This window comes from Bufo bufo, chromosome 6 (genome assembly GCF_905171765.1).
Source record: "Bufo bufo chromosome 6, aBufBuf1.1, whole genome shotgun sequence".
Lineage (NCBI taxonomy): Eukaryota > Metazoa > Chordata > Amphibia > Anura > Bufonidae > Bufo > Bufo bufo.
The window spans coordinates 61682584-61700092 of record NC_053394.1 but is presented as its reverse complement, the minus strand read 5'-3'; the positions used below and the strand labels follow the sequence as shown (position 1 = coordinate 61700092).

The following is a 17509-nucleotide window of genomic DNA, read 5'->3' as shown; positions in this document are numbered from 1 at the left end:
ATACAGTGGTCCTTGAAGGCTTATGAACCATTCAGAATTTTCTATCTCTCTGCATAAATTTAACATAGAACTGAGAGAGTCAAAAATATTAGACTGTCAGGTGGCAAAAAAAGCAGTGCTCCAGACTAACAAAAATTACCCAGGAGCCATTGGCGCCTAAACTAAAAAATTTAGGAGCCAAATAGAATTTTTTGCTGCTAAATACATATATAATTAGGATATAAAAAATTCCCTCATTCACACAGTGATTTCCATCAGTGATTTGTGAGCCAAAACCAGGATTAGAGCCTCCACAGAGATAAGGTATAAGGGAAAGATCTGCCCTTGTTCTGTGTTTAGAGCTGCACCTGGTTTTAGCTAAAAGAAAAAAAAAAAAAATCACTGAAGGAAATCACTGACCGAACACTGATGCCTCATTCACACACGGGTTCACATTATGTTTCGGTCATAGGTTTAAAGTACATGAAAAAACGTATACTATAAACAGACGCCTCAGACAGATGCCATACTGTGGCATCCCTCACCATAGAGTTCCATTGTACAAAAAATGTATACATTTTTTTCTGGACTTTGTAGGATGGAAAGAAGTGGTACACTACGATTTCCCATTCTGCATATAAAAAAAATTATAAAAATAGAACGTATACATTAGCATATATGTTTTTTTTGTACAATGGAACTCTATGGTGAAGGATGCCACAGTGTGGCATCTGTCGGAGGCGTCCGTTAACATACAGTTTTTTTCTGTATATGTTAAACGTATGACAATAATCCAACACATTATTTTCGTTGTTCTGCTCATCTAACGGAGCAGAACAACAGAAATAAACAAACAGTGGTGGTGTGAACAGGGCCTAAGAGGTGAGCATGCAGGGAACCATTACTGGTCTAAATAACATCAAGCTATTATAGAAAAGTTATAAAGTCCAATCCAATATGGCGGATCTTCCCTGTACTTTACCACTTGGCTATAATAGCCTGCTGTGCATTTACTACACACTGCACCACATACATCAGCCTGTGTGATGTAGGTAGCGCAGCCTGTGTGATGTAGGTAGCGCAGCCTGTGTGATGTAGGTAGCGCAGCGTGTGTGATGTAGGTAGCGCAGCGTGTGTGATGTAGGTAGCGCAGCGTGTGTGATGTAGGTAGCGCAGCGTGTGTGATGTAGGTAGCGCAGCGTGTGTGATGTAGGTAGCGCAGCGTGTGTGATGTAGGTAGCGCAGCGTGTGTGATGTAGGTAGCGCAGCGTGTGTGATGCAGGTAGCGCAGCGTGTGTGATGTAGGTAGCGCAGCGTGTGTGATGTAGGTAGCGCAGCGTGTGTGATGTAGGTAGCGCAGCGTGTGTGATGTAGGTAGCGCAGCGTGTGTGATGTAGGTAGCGCAGCGTGTGTGATGTAGGTAGCGCAGATCACACACTGCACTTCAAACATTACACATATGGATACATTTAGAATCTTACATATGTTAGTGATAGGGATCTATAGTTAGTGGACCTCCTATTTATAATCTCAGTGGTCTCAAAATAGAATTACGGAACTGAGGATGCCTTGATATATTTTAGAAATTTGTCTCATTTATTTTATATGACAAAATAAAAGTTATATATTAATTTCTAAAATATATCAAGGCATCCTCAGTTCCGTAATTCTATATGGATACATTTGCTGCACTTTCACCTTGTGGTGCAGGTCAGACTGGATGTCTGGGCTCCCCTGCAGTTGTCCAGCACGCCATTCCTCTTCAGCTCCACGCCATGTTTGCCGGCACAGCGCTGGACCTGCTCTGCTCATACAACGAGACTCGGGAGCCGGCCCCTCCTCCTTTCTGCTCCCGCCAGCTTCCCCTGCTGTAGGGCGCTTTAGGGCTCCTTCGCCCGCCCAAACTAACCGATAGCAAAGCTCCTTACTGTATCGAATTGATACAGTAAGACATTGACAGTTGCCTAGGAGACCCAGCCTGCAGGCTAGATCTCCTGGGCTTCCGTAGCTGGCAGGCTCCGATGCCTGTGTAAGGAATCGGAGCTGCCATGGCAACCATCTGCCCCCTGTCAGCGCAGTGCGGGGGGGCCGATGGAGTCAGAGGGAGCCCCTTTGCAAACCCTGAACGTGCAGCGGTTAGCGCTAACCGCGGCATGCGAAAGGGTTAAACTGCCAGCATCCCCGCATATAGCGATGCCGGTGGATGCAGCAGGGACCCGGCTATCAGTAACAGCCAGGCCCCTGCTGTTGATCGGGCGGGTGCAGCACTTGCACCCGCCCGATCACATCACGTAAGGATGCGGCAGCAAGCCGCATTCCCTCATGTACAGGATAATGCGTGAAGGGGTTAAAGAACAGGGATCTATCAAAGTCTGATCTTTACAACACGTTTGTGGAATTGTATCAAAGCATGAAAAAAAAGAAGATGATTTCGGCGGCCCTCAGAAAAAGAGAGTTGTTGATGCTCATCAGGCTGGTAAAGGCTACAAAACTCCTAAAGCATTTGGACTCCACTAATCCACAGACAGATTGTGTACAAAATGGAGAAAATTCAAGACCATTATTAGAACTAGAACTAGTCCGCAAGGTCACAAAGGAACCCAAGGTAACCTCTAAGCAACTCAAGGCCTTTTTCACATTAGCTAATGTTAAAGAGTCCACCATCAGGAGGACACTAAACAACAATGGTGCTTGGCAGAATTGCAAGGAGAAAGCAGTTGCCCTCCAAAAAGAACATTGTTGCACATCTGCAGTTTGCTAAAAGTCACTGGAACAGTGAGGGACAAATATCAAACTATTGAGGACACTATAGTGGCGTAAAAAAGTTGTGAGATATGTTGCAACTTTTTGAGGTTCTCACCACTTCTCTAAAGTGTAAGGGAAAGGGGCAGGGCTTAGCAGAGAGGGCAGAGCCAATCACTGGATTTACTATAACTTACGTCACAAACTGGCATACATTATGGTTCAAGACTACTCCAGCCTTTGGCTGGCATAGATTTGGGTTTGACACACGGAGCGCCAGAAATCCACATACTGTATTTTTTGCTTTATAAGACACATTCCAGGTTTAGACATCAGAAAAAATATTTTCTAGGACCTCGCTGAAGGGAATGTGGTTTAATGGTGTTATACAGAAGTGGAGGTGTCAAGGTCAATAAGTTTAGGGTGTAGTGTGTGTGTGGGGGGGATAATTTTGGTCAGCTCCTGTTACCCTTACTGGGTCATCTGCTGACCATTGTGCATGTGGTCACCTCATTAAATGCACCTATCCAAATAAATGTATCTCCTGTCATTGCTCTGTTGTGTCCTGCCATGCTTCTTGTTCTACTAGATTATTCTTATTTGTCTGCAAGACACACACACACACACACACACACACGTACAGCATTGCTACACACATACAGCACTGCTACACACATGCTCATCTTTAATAAAAGCTCACATTTCCCTAGTGTCGGCTGTATAGTTCTTCTGTTCTGGCTCCTCCCATTGATGACATCATCGTGGGCCCTTAAGCTGTACTTCGAGTCTTCCATTCAGCACAGCCGCAGGACCTTCCTCCCCATGCGCTGTCCTTCTGATCATACATATTGGTGTTGGCAGGAAGAGAGGCGAGTGCAGATACACAGCTCTCACTGATTGGGATAAGAGCTGCATCTGCGCTCTGCCAGATCATTAAGGAAACAGACAAGGGGTCTGGATGCTGGATCTCCCCGACTGCTGTTTATAAGGGTCCATTCACACGTCCGTAAGTGTTTTGCGGATCCGCAAAACACGGACACCTGCAATGTGCGATCCGCAATTTGCGGATCCGCACATCACAGACACTATAATAGAAAATGCCTTTTCTGGTCCGCAATTGCGGACAAGAATAGGACATGTTCTATTTTTTCCAGGAACGAAATTGCGGATCCCGAAAAAACGGATCCCGAAAAAACGGATGCGGATCCAGGAAATGTGGATTTGCATCCGTTCCAGCCCCATTGAAAGTGAATGGGTCCGCAAATTGCGGAACGAATGCGGACCCAAATTACGGACGTGTGAATGGACCCTAAGACACAGGCACTTGTTTAAAAAAGTGCGTCTTATAAAGGAAAAATATGGTAATTTATTTAGAGGCATCTGTCTCTTAACAAATTTGCCGTATCTTACATGGCTCACAGGAGATCAAGACTGGCGTATGGGAATGCCAATCTTGATAAATCTACCACAACGTTTTGAGGACAGATGAGACTAAAATGGAATTATAGTGTTCTGTCGCTGAGTCCGGTCATGTAATCCTTACCTTCATACTCATTCCCATTCCGACTCTGTGCTCTGACAATCCAGCAGTAAAATACATTGAGAGGACTCCTAAGCTCACGCACATAATGGAGAGGACTAAAGGAGGAGTCCTCTCAATGCATTTTACTGTCTGTGTGTCAGAGCAGTCAGAATGGAAGCGAGTAGGAAGATAAAAATTACATAACTGGCCTTGGTATCATTTACAGTATTAACTACTTACTCTAGTTGGGGGGGGGGGGGGGGGGGGGGTTGTGGAGCTGACAGATTCCCTTTAAAAACAGAAGCCAGAATGCTAAAGTGTACACACCCTAAAACAAAAGCCTAGGATACAAGACGCAATGGACTGTGTTGCTGAGTTGGCTGACTGGAATAGGATACATTCACTTGCCTGCATGACGGTCACTGCTCCATATGTGACAGCAGTCCAATAGATGGAACCCACCATTATTCCGGCAGCAGCAAATGGACAAGCTTTGGATATCAATCTGTCTGCAAGATCCAACATATATACAACCGGACCTGGAATAGAAGATGTAAAAGATAGAGTTGAATTGCCTTGCCTTGAAATTCAGTCCATTTAAATAACTTAGTAAGAACCGTTGTGGATTTATCTCCTATTTCTGTGCCTGAAAGAGAACATAACGGTAGTAATGAGGGATGGAAAATTCATGTTCATGTTTGCAATGGCTGGATGTCCTTAGGGGTTGTCAGGAACGCAGATGCATGGGAAATGACCCAGCACATCAGCCGCTGTGTAGAATGCAGCCCTGGACCCTCTATTGTCTAGGACCTTCCCAGTGGACCTGACCCAAACTAAATAAAGTGACTGAGCAGAGAAAACTAAAGGCTGGATGCAGATACGTAATGACTTGATGTCTCCTAGGATTTCCATTTTTATCTCCTGTTCAATAAAAACAGTAGGAGGCTTCATAAGGTTTCTCCAGAAATCTTCACCTAATAAACTGCTAGTCCGAGCATTCATACTGGGTGTGACAGGCGCAGAACGAGGGTGACGAGTAAAAAAAAAATTCTAAATTAATAATACCATAAAATCTATATTTAGACTAATTTTGATAAATGCTAGACCATTTGCATTCCTACAGTATTATAGAGAAATTGCTAGGACAAGCTTTTATGGTACAGCCACTGGATATTCCACAAAAAGTTTAGGGCTACTTTCACATTAGCATTAGCAGGGTCCGGCAGGGGAACAGCCTGTCAGATCTGTACTAACGCTAGCTATGTAAGCCCTCATTCACTATAATGGGGACGGGCGGGAGATGCGGCCGCAGCACGACAAACATGCCAAGAGGCGGCCGGACAAAGACTGCAGCATGCTGCAGAGGATCTCCAAATCTGAATTAAAAGGATCTGTTCCATAAAACATGAAAATCTTTGTAAGGGCTCATTTAGACGGCCGTATGGTGTCAGCAAAAATGCAGATCCGTTTTTTTGCGGATTAGATGTTGTCCTATTCACTTCTATGGGGCCTTTTCTTCCATTGCACAGCTCATCAAAACAAATGAAATATGTCCTATACTTGTCAGTGAAAATCAGGACACGGCCCCAGTGAAGTCTATGGGTCAGCAAAAAATAAAATAAAATAAAAACGGAATGCAATCCATTTTTTTTTGCAGACATGCTGAACTGTCCGCAAAAAAAACAGATACGCATTTTCGCAGATAGCATACGGCCGTCTGAATGAGCCCTTAAGTCAATGGGAGTTACAGAAAAAAAACAAAAAACAAACAACGAATAGGCTCCATTGACTTACATTGATTTTCATGCCTGATCAGGTTTGTTCAGTTTTTCAAACCGAACACAAAAATACTGCTTGCAGCGGTTTTGTGTCCGGCCCCAAAACGCATCTGAACTGAATGCAGATGTGAAAGAAGCCTAGGGCTACTTTCACATCTACGTTTTCCTTTGAAGTTTTGAGATCCGGAACGGATTGCACCAGAATGCAAGCAGCAGTTTTTTATGTCAATGGTGCCAGATCCAGCATTTGCAGGCACGAAAAACTGTATCCGATGCCCATTGACTTACAATGGTTTCAGTGCCGGATCCGGTTTCTTCACTTCCGATATAATACAATTGGATCCATTCTGAACGGATGCAGCCGGTGGTATTATTCGAACAGACGCGTTTTGCTGTGGGTTTTGAAAACCCCTGCTGGTTCTCAAAACCGGACAACATAAACGCATAAGTGAAAGTAAGGCCTATTCAAGCCTACCCGACAAATAACTTTTACATTTACTAATGCCAAGTGGCGCAAAGTCAAATGCTCTACCAGACAATCCATGATTTGCTCGGCATGGACGGTTTGTAGTAAAACATTCCTATTGTAATGAAATAGGTGAACACATGCAATAAAATGGATCCGCTGCAGAGACGGAGACAGGAATGTGACCACAGCTTTAGTGAAAAAATAACCATTTTAATAATGAGCCTTTGGAAATTGTCATATAAACATTTAAAGGGGGGGATTTCCATCTTCCAATGTCATGTCATATCTCTAGTATATGAAGTAACCTTATGGTGGGTGCCCAACCTCTGGGTGCCCACATCCTGAGAATGAATGGACTAAGACGCCTTTTGCATTTCTCTCATCCGGCCACATTGCCAGGCAGGGACTGTAACACATGGGGCAGCACTTCCTGACATTGCTTTTCCAGAATGGATTTGGGTCTTCTCAGTGACACATTCATGATCTCTGGGATCAATCCCGATTATTATCCGGACATCAAGTGCAGAAAATGTGGTAGTTCAGAGAGCAGTGATCTGTACCTTCACTGACACACAGTTACATTTGACGAGCACTTCTGTGCCTTTCATCTTCGGTTCTACCAAGTCCTGTTCGTACTTTATTTCTTAACTGTGTCCCTTGTTATTCATAATTGATCTAAGTAAAAGCCGTCTACTACTTCAATGTCCTCACATCAGCTCTCCAGCCATCAGTAATAATTCAGCAGTGATTTCACATTGGGAGCTATTTTTCAATGTCAGTACACAACCCACATCTACACAAAAATGTGCAACTTTGTCGTTTTGCACTCTCTCTTCACTTTCATAGGTAGTACTGCCTCCCGGTCTGCACTATATATATGATAATTACACAGGTAGTACTGCCTCCCGGTCTGCACTATATATATGATAATTACACAGGTAGTACTGCCTCCTGGTCTGCACTATATATATGATAATTACACAGGTAGTACTGCCTCCTGGTCTGCACTATATATGATAATTACACAGGTAGTACTGCCTCCTGGTCTGCACTATATATATATATTTTTTTTTAAATCAGATAGTTTTTATTAACGATGTTCCACAGAACAAAGAATGCTTGTACAATTTCTTGGTAATAAAGCGGTTACAAAAATAGTCAGAGTCTGTCTGTACATTAAGCACATGAAAAGGGTACGGTACGCTCGATACAATAATAAAGGCCAACAGTGACCGCCATTACATTGTGTTGTGGTCAATTGTACAAGGCATACAGATCGACACTTTCATTTTTATATAATGAACGAAAAATATCCCACCCAATCAACCAAACTCCCCCCCCCCCCCCCCCCAGGTGGTGGAAGTACCACCAATAAAAGTACAGCAGGCATCATCCTACCATATCGACAGTATTTCTATTATACATATCACGGATCCCAGACTTGGCACCATGTATAAGCATCATAGAGAGAAGAACATTTTGATCAACACAGCAGCTCCCGATTCTACATCCTTAGTAAGGGAGACTAGTCAGGGCAACGTATCCTATAATTTTCCCAAGTTTCCCATATCTTATAAAACACCCTTTTCCAGTCGCAAGACTTCCGACAACCTATTTAAGAATTCTTTCCTAGTCGGAGCTTGCGGTCGAAGCCAGTGTTTGGCAATGAATTTCGTGGCCTGAAAAAGCATGCGTTGACTCCCAGACGGTGATGACTGTTTTTAATGTCCAACATCCCAGCCACACACGCCCTCGGCCCAGGCGGAACCACTATGTTATAGGCGTCCTTGATCAGAATCAAAATCGCTGTCCAAAAATTCCGGAGTTCCGCGCAGTCCCAGAACATATGCATCAGGGATGCAGAACCGCTACCACACCTAGGACAGTCCGCATCTGCCCGTACACCTATCTTACATAGGAACTCTGGGGTCCTATACACAAGGTGCAGTAAGAACAACTGAGACATACGGTGTCCCTCACACACCAACAATTGTGGAGTTAGCGCTAAAATCGACTTCCATTGCTCCTCCGAAATCGGCCCTACCTCCGCCTCCCATTTATGCTCGACTGCTAGAACTTCCTGTTTCAGTGATTTTACATACAGATTTCTATAGATGGATGAGATCAAACCACATGAGGAACTGTTTGTAAGGATCTGTTAAAACAGCGGTACCGTAATACATTTCTGTGACGTCGATTTTGCCTGCTTCTGGAAAGCATGGCGTAATTGCAGAAATTGATAAAAGGCAGATTGCGGGAGACCAAATTCATTTCTCAACTGTTCAAAGGACTTAAAGACCCCCGCACTTTGCAGCTGATACAGAAAACTCACTCCCTTGCGCTCCCATGGTGTAAACCCTTCTAAATTGAACATTTCGGGCAGGTGCGGATTCCTCCAGATAGGGGATACCTGCGTGAACCCTTGAACTGCAAGCAATGCCCTGCATTTTTGCCATATCTTGTGTATCATTGCAAGAGTTGGGTGTCCTAACATCTTATTGGCCAACCCCCATGTTCCAATAGAGTCACCGGGGAATCCTGGCCTATGATATGAGCCACCAACCTAGCTGAGGCACTATCTCCAGGGCTTCTCCCCCAACCTCTCAGCTGCTGCAACTGAGCTGCCAAATAATATAACCAGGCGTTTGGGATTGCAAGTCCCCCCCGCCTTCTTCCCGCTTTGTAGTGTGTCACGTCGGAGACGAGCTTTTTTATGACGCCATATAAAAGGTCCCTAAATAATCTATTTTAACAAATACCCTATGCGTTATCTAAATTGGGGAATTGTGCAGGACATACATAAGTTTGGGCATAATAATCATTTTAAGGAGGTTGCTCCTCCCAATTTCCGACATCGGCAGCTTGCACCAAGCTTTGACTTTCTCAGACAATGTATTCAATAATGATTCTATGTTAAGTTTAATATAGCTATTCAGGTGTGCAGTAACTAGGATCCCCAAATATTTGATTTGGTGCACAACCTGCAGCGGGCAAGACTGGGGAAGGAGGATTTTGGCAGGGTTATCCAGGGGTAGGAGAATAGATTTACCCCAATTAATTCGTAATCCAGATCTATCCCAAAACTCCTGTAATAGGGACATATTAGGATCTAAGGATCTTTCCACATTACCCACATAGATTAACATATCGTCCGCATACAGGGACACCCTCTCTTCCCGGGACCCACAAGGGAATCCTATGATCCTGTCAGTTGTGCGCAACATACAGGCAAGCGGCTCAATTGCAATGGCAAAAAGAAGAGGGGACAGAGGGCACCCCTGACGAGTTCCCCTACCCATTTCAAATGCCTCTGATATACCCCCATTGGCCCGGATCCTGGCCATGGGGCCATTGTACAGCAACTGAACCCAGGAGATAAAGATCTTCCCAAATCCCATGACTCACAGCACCTCCGAAAGACAGCTCCATTCGACACTATCAAAGGCCTTAGCAGCGTCCAAAGAGAGGACAGCCCGGCCTCCTACTGAGTCAACCCTCCTCTGAGTTTTAAGGAAAAGTCTCCTTAGATTAACTGAGGTAGACTTATCTGGCATGAATCCTGCCTGGTCGCTATGGATAATAGTTGTTATGACCGATTGTAGCCGATCCGCTAAAACCTTTGCCAAAATCTTAATATCAGAGGTCAACAGAGAAATCGGTCTGTACGAGTCAGGGAATTTGGGGTCCCTACCGGGCTTGGGCAAGACCACTACAATAGCCTCCCTCATAGAGGCAGGAAGGCTTCCTGTCAACAGGGCATCATTAAAAACAGACAGGAGGTGAGGCAACAGGACACCGCTATATTTTTTTAAAAACTCTGCTGGCAGCCCATCCATCCCAGTGCTTTTTCATTTGGGAACGCTTGTATTGCCACCTCCAGCTCGGCAAGAGTCAAGGGGCCATCTAAATATGCCGCACTCTCCGCCGACAGTTGCGGAATCACAATCCCTTCTAGATATGTGGCTATGTTTGCAGAGTCCACCTCTAATTTTGTCTTATAAAGGGATTCATAATAAGCATGAAATACTGCCAAAATATCTTCGTCCGTCGTGACAATAGAACCATCAGCCCTCTGTATAGACAAAATTTTAGATGGACCATCCTGGGCTCTAATAACCCTCGCCAGTAACTTCCCAGAACTTTCTCCTGCCTCAAAATACTTTTGTTTAAGAAAAAACCTGCGGTGATCCGCCGCTCGTAAAAGATGTTGCCTCAACCCCTCCTGTGCTGCCATCAGGGATTCCTCATTAGTCCTATTAGGGTGACACACATACCTCTCCTCCGTCTCCACTACCAGAGCCTGCAACTTTTTCTGAGCGTCCCTAGTTTTAGATTTATGACGACTAAACTTTTGAATGTACAGACCCCTGACAAACGCTTTGCATGTATCCTATACTACCCCCAAGGGCGCCGAACCCATGTTCTGGGTAAAAAATTGCTGTAACCAGAAAGGATTAAGCTTCCAAGCACCAACCCCAGGGGGGCGTCTGGTGCCCAGTTGTAGTTCTACATAAATCGGGGAGTGGTCGGAAAGACTTCTAGGTAAGTATTTAATGTCAGTCACCAGCGACAGTACCTCAGGAGTGCCTATAACCAAGTCAATTCTAGACAGTGAATGATGAGAGCTAGAATAGCAGGAGAACTGCCGGATGATAAGATTTCTCACCAGCCACACCATGTAGATCCATCTTCCGCAGCACTTTGGCAAAATTTTTATCTCTGCCCCCATCTGACATCCCGCCCCTATCCAGAGCCACAGAGGGACAGGTGTTAAAGTCTCCTATTAAAAGTATTTGACAGTGCGGCAATTCCTCAACATATCTCATAATTTCTTTTATCACCTCACTATTATATGGCGGTGAAATGTACACTGGAGGCAGAATAAAAGACCAATGGTAACAAGTACAATGGAGACATACAAATCGCCCACTAGCGTCTATACGGGACGAGTGACATATAAACGGCAGTGACCTACGCACCAAAACACTCACACCCCTGGAATGAGAAGAAAGGACAGAGTGATATGCATGACCAACCCACGGTTTTTGTATGACCGATGTAGTGGTCTGAGATAAAGGAGTCTCTGACAGACATATGATAGCGGGATGTAAGTGCTGCAGCGCAGAAAACACTGCCGCACGTTTTTTCGGCTCTCCCAGACCCCTAACATTCCAGCCTACAATTTTTATATTATGTGTCATTGGGATATATAATGCATGTTAGAGCAAAACATACCATATTCATAGGCACATCAAAAAGAAGGTGCATCAAATACACAGGAAATTCGTATAAGTAAAGAAATAACATTGCAAGCATGACCCAGGGTATTATCAATATATTGCACGTGTCCAAAAATTTCCAAAAGCGATGCTCTCAGTCCACCGGCTTCCAATTCTTGAGCGAGGATTCATTGGCGTCGACCCACTGCGCCGCTTCTAGAGGAGTATCAAAGAAGCAGACTTCTCCATGCGCCACCACACGAAGCTTGGCTGGATATAGCATTGAGTACGGAACTTGTAAATTCCTGAGGCGTCGCTTGACTTCCATCAACTTGACTCTCTTCCGCTGGACCTCAGCAGAGAAATCCGGATATATTGCCACTTTACTGCCATTATTTAAAAGCTCAGGGTGGTCCCTCGCTTTCTTAAGAATCGCATCTCTGTCCCTGAAGTGAAGTAGCTTCATTAACACTGGACGAGGTGGGGCCCCTGGTGGTGGCGCACGGAATGGCACTCTGTGCGCCCTTTCAATAGCAAACACCTTGGAGAGCAAATCCTTTCCAAACTTTAGGGTAAGCCAGTCCTCAAAAAAGGCCACCGGATCTGCACCCTCCGCCTTTTCAGGGACCCCCAATAGACTGTGGTTATTCTTCCTTGATTGATTCTCCAAATCATCAGTTTTGGGCATCAGCAGGGTCACGTTGTGAATAATCCTGCCCAGGTCTCTTGACAGGAGGCAGTTGATCTTCCAAAGCGCCCACTCTGACTTCCACCTCCGCCATTCTATCAGTAACTTTCCGCAAGTCCTGACGAAGAAGGGACATATTTTCCTGCAGGCTGCCCGTATTAGTGGTGAGGAGAGCAAGCGAGCTGCTGCATTGCTGTACAGCATTAAAAATATCTTTTGGTGTAGGCTCAGCAGATCCAATATCAGGCTGACCATGCTGAATACATAATGTGGTTGCAGGGCCTGGGGCTGAACCTGGGGGTGCAGGGGCCGCAACTGGAGCCACTTTTCCTGGCTGTGCCCCTCCATGAACAGGCCCCTCTGCATGTGCTGACTGTGGTATGGCACTCTCCCCAGGGATAGCAGTGGATGCCACAGGCCCATCTGAGGAAGGCCCTGTAGATGCATTTTGGGCATATTTACCCAGGCGGGCCACAACCTCCACGGCCCGCACCTCCGATGCGGCGTTATCTTGTTTCGCCGGCGTTGAAAGCCCGGCTTCTTTCAGCTCCCGCTCCTTCTTTCCCGTTCGGGTCATGGCGGTATGTGTCGGCTCCAGGCACTCCCCGGCGTCACCCAGTGTTGTCCGGTGCTGCAAAACTAGCTGTAGAGTGAGGATGCCACAGGATAATAGCTGGCGGGTCAGGAGCTCCCCGCTAACGCGTCCGCTCACATGTCCGACCAGGCCACGCCTGGTCTGCACTATATATGATAATTACATAGATAGTACTGCCTCCCGGTCTGCACTATATATAATTACACAGGTAGTACAGCCTCCTGGTCTGCACTATATATGATAATTACACAGGTAGTACTGCCTCCCGGTCTGCATTATATATAATTACACAGGTAGTACAGCCTCCTGGTCTGCACTATATATGATATTACACAGGTAGTACTGCCTCCTATAAATGGAAATTGCATAGATAGTACTGGTTACTTGTCTCCCCATGTAAATAATTACACAGATAATACAGCCTCCTAGTCAATCCGTGTAAAAGATAATTTTATAGATTTCACTGCCGCTTAGTCACCCCCTTTAGATAACTACATGGATAATACTTCCACCTAGTCATCCCCTTTAAATAATAATTACATACAGTCAGGCCCATAAATATTGGGACAGCAACACAATTCTAACATTTTCAGCTTTATACACCACCACAATGGATTTGAAATGAAACGAACAAGATGTGCTTTAGGCCTCATGCAAACGGCCGTGTTCCGCGGCCGTGAGCGGTCCGTGGTAAACCGGCCGGGATTCCTTCTGACAGCAGGAGCGCACGGCGTCATTAGTTGCTATGACGCCGTGCACTTCATGCCGTCGCTGCTGTACAGTGATACACTCTTATAGATCATACCAGTGTATCACTGTGCTCCTGCTGTCAGAAGGAATGCCAGCCGGGTTACCACAAACCGCTCTCGGCCGCGGAACACGGCCGTGTGCATGAGGCCTTAACTGCAGACTGTCAGCTTTAATTTGAGGGTATTTACATCCAAATCAGGTGAACGGTGTAGGAATTAAAACAGTTTGCATATGTGCCTCCCACTTGTTAAGGGACCAAAAGTAATGGGACAATTGGCTTCTCAGCTGTTCCATGGCCAGGTGTCTGTTATTCCCTCATTATCCCAATTACAATGAGCAGATAAAAGGTTCAGAGTTCATTTCAAGTGTGCTATTTGCATTTGGAATCTGTTGCTGTCAACTCTCAAGATGAGATCCAAAGAGCTGTCACTATCAGTGAAGCAAGCCATCATTAGGCTGAAAATACACAACAAACCCATCAGAGAGATAGCAAAAACATTAGGCGTGGCCAAAACAACTGTTAATTTAACATCTTCATTACTATAAAAAGCAAGTACACAAAATGCAATTCATCCTTATTATAAATTTTCAAAATTTTTCCCCTTAACCCCATTACCCCCCCACCCTGCGAAGCGTCACCCCCCCCCCCCCCCTCAAGAAGAAATAGGGAGTTGCTAAATACCTTCAGGCTTAAGGCTAGGACATGGGGTAGACTCTTTTTGTCAGTAGTGGGTAGAGTGAATCTCCTAAAAATGGTAATGATGCCTCAGTTACTATACATATTGAATAATGCACCTGTATGGATCCCAGTGGAGAGATTTAGAAAAATACATTCGATATTTAGAGATCTCATCTGGAAATATGGTCAAGCTAGGATTAAGCTGGAGACGCTGCAATATCCCAAGTCTGAAGGTGGCTTGGCTGTCCCTAACGCCTGGATTTATTTCTTAGCCTCTCAGTGTCAACACTTTAAGGGTTGGATGGAATTTCAGCTACCAGATGTGACGGGGAAGATACTGCAACACTGGTTGGGTAGTAGGGATCTTATGGGTATTCTGGAGGGCGCAGGGATGCATGGGGGGAGAGAGAAAGTGACGCTTATAGAGCTTATGAAAAAAGTGTGGGCAAAGGTGAAATTGATCAGGGGAGTTGGTGGGGTAGGAGAGCTTTCCCCATTGTGGAACAATAACCTGTTGCCAGAATTCATTTCTCTATCAGGAGTCCGAAATTGGGAATCCCATGGAGTAATAAGGATAGGTCAACTGATTGAGACTAGTGTATTTAAATCATTTCAAGGTCTACAGCAGGAATTCAACATTCCCAAAGTGTGGTTCTATCAATATCTGCAACTGAGACACGCATATGAGGCCACGATAAGGAAGGGATGCACTATTGCAAAAGTGGATGTGGTCCATAAACTGGTTCTCCCAGCTGGAGGAAAGAGAGGTTTGATATCACAGGTATATACTCTGCTTTTAGACAAATTTCTGGTAGAATTCCCCCTTACTAGGATGAGAAAATGGGAAAAGGATTTGGGGGACATCCCAAAGGAACAGTGGGAAGATATATTGGAGGCAGTTCCGAGAGTGTCTGTAAGTGAACAGGGCAAGCTGTCACAACTATTTATCATCCACAGAGTTTACAAAACTCCAGTATTTTTGCGGAAAATTGGGATTAGAACTGATGACAATTGTCCAAAATGTTTGGCGGAAGGTGCAGATCTATTTCATATGCTTTGGTCTTGTCCAGTGCTAAGTAGATATTGGGATGAGGTGTTGTCTTTGATTAATCGTAACCTGGAGTTGAGGGTGCAGAAGGACCCTAAGATATGTTTGCTGGGATATGTGAAGGAGATTGGTGGGGGAGAGGCGGTCAAGGTGGCAGTTGGGAGACTACTGTATGTGGCCAGGAAATTGATTGCCTTTAGGTGGATCCAGGGGAGTCCGCCTACGGTGGACGAATTTGTGAGAAAGGTGAATGATATGTTAACATTAGAGAAGGGAGTGTTTGTTAGGAGGGGATGTCCCTTGAAGTTTGAAAAGTTGTGGAATGAATGGTTGTCTCACACTCATGTTGTAATATAAAAGATCTTGGAAATTCATGCTCTGATCTGGGGGGGGGGGGGGGGGGGGGGGGGGAGGGAGGGTGGGTGTTGTTGGGGTTATAACAGTCAAATGACTTTGTAAATGATTTGTCTATATCTTGGTATATTCATTATGTACAATGATTGTAGAAGATGTAACAAATATATCGACAGATGATAATGTTTTTATAATTGTGTATATTTGTGATTCGGAGGGGAGAAAACTCCAAGAAAATTGTGATACAAAATGTATTGTGATATACCAATTTTATTTGAACAATAAAAAACGATTTGATTGAAAAAAAGAAGAAATAGGGAGAAGGGAAGAGAGAAGAGGAAAGAAAAGGAAAGAAAAGAAAAGAAAAAAATGTTTGGAACAGTCTTAAAAAGAAGGAACGCACCGGTAAACTCAGCAACACCAAAAGACCCGGAAGACCATGGAAAACAACTGTGGTGGATGACCGAAGAATTCTTTCCCTGGTGAAGAAAAAACACCCTTCACAACAGTTGACCAGATCAAGAACACTCTCCAGGAGGTAGGTGTATGTGTATCAAAGTCAACAATCAAGAGCAGATTTCACCAGAAGGAATACAGAGGGTTCACCACAAGATGTAAACCATTGGTGAGCCTCAAAAACAGGAAGGCCAGATTACAGTTTGCCAAACGACATCTAAAAAAGCCTTCACAGTTCTGGAACAACATCCTATGGACAGATGAGACCAAGATCAACTTGTACCAGAGTGATGGGAAGAGAAGAGTATGGAGATGGAAAGGAACTGCTCATGATCCTAAGCATACCACCTCATCAGGACAACGACCCAAAGCATAGAAGTAAATCAACAACAGAATGGCTTAAACAGAAGAAAATACGCCTTCTGGAGTGGCCCAGTCAGAGTCCTGACCTCAACCCGATTGAGATGCTGTGGCATGACCTCAAGAAAGCGATTCACACCAGACATCTCAAGAATATTGCTGAACTGAAACAGTTCTGTAAAGCGGAATGGTCAAGAATTACTCCTGACCGTTGTGCACGTCTGATCTGCAACTACAGCAAACGTTTGGTTAAAGTTATTGCTGCCAAAGGAAGTTCAACCAGTTATTAAATCCAAGGGTTCACATACTTTTTCCACCTGCACTGTGAATGTTTACATGGTGTGTTCAATAAAAACATGGTAACATTTAATTATTTGTGTGTTATTAGTTTAAGCAGACTGTGATTGTCTATTGTTGTGACTTAGATGAAGATCAGATCACATTTTATGACCAATTTGTGCAGAAATCCATATGATTCCAAAGGGTTCACATACTTTTTCTTGCAACTGTATGGCTGCCAATGTCAATATTATCTGCTCATATTCAGCCAAATGCTTCAGAACTCATTGGACGGGGCTTCACAGTGCAGATGGACCATGACCCAAAGCATACTGCAAAAGCAACCAAAGAGTTTTTTAAGGGAAAGAAGTGGAAGGTTATGCAATGGCCAAGTCAATCACCTGACCTGAATCTGATTGAGCATGAATTTCACTTGCTGAAGACAAAACTGAAGGGAAAATGCCCCAAGAACAAGCAGGAACTGAAGACAGTTGCAGTAGAGGCCTGGCAGAGCATCACCAGGGATGAAACCCAGCGTCTGGTGATTTCTATGCGTTCCAGACTTCAGGCTGTAATTGACTGCAAAGGATT

The 17509-nt window shown here is 44.6% G+C and overlaps 1 protein-coding gene across 1 annotated transcript in view; it reads right to left on the bottom strand.

Moving 5' to 3' along the window:
• Window positions 1-17509, bottom strand: part of MARCHF5 (membrane associated ring-CH-type finger 5) — a 74923-nt gene that overhangs the window by 18497 nt on the left and 38917 nt on the right. Inside the window, 1 exon segment of the mRNA XM_040439072.1 lies at window positions 4629-4782. Within this exon segment, the coding sequence (XP_040295006.1) occupies window positions 4629-4782 (154 nt within the window).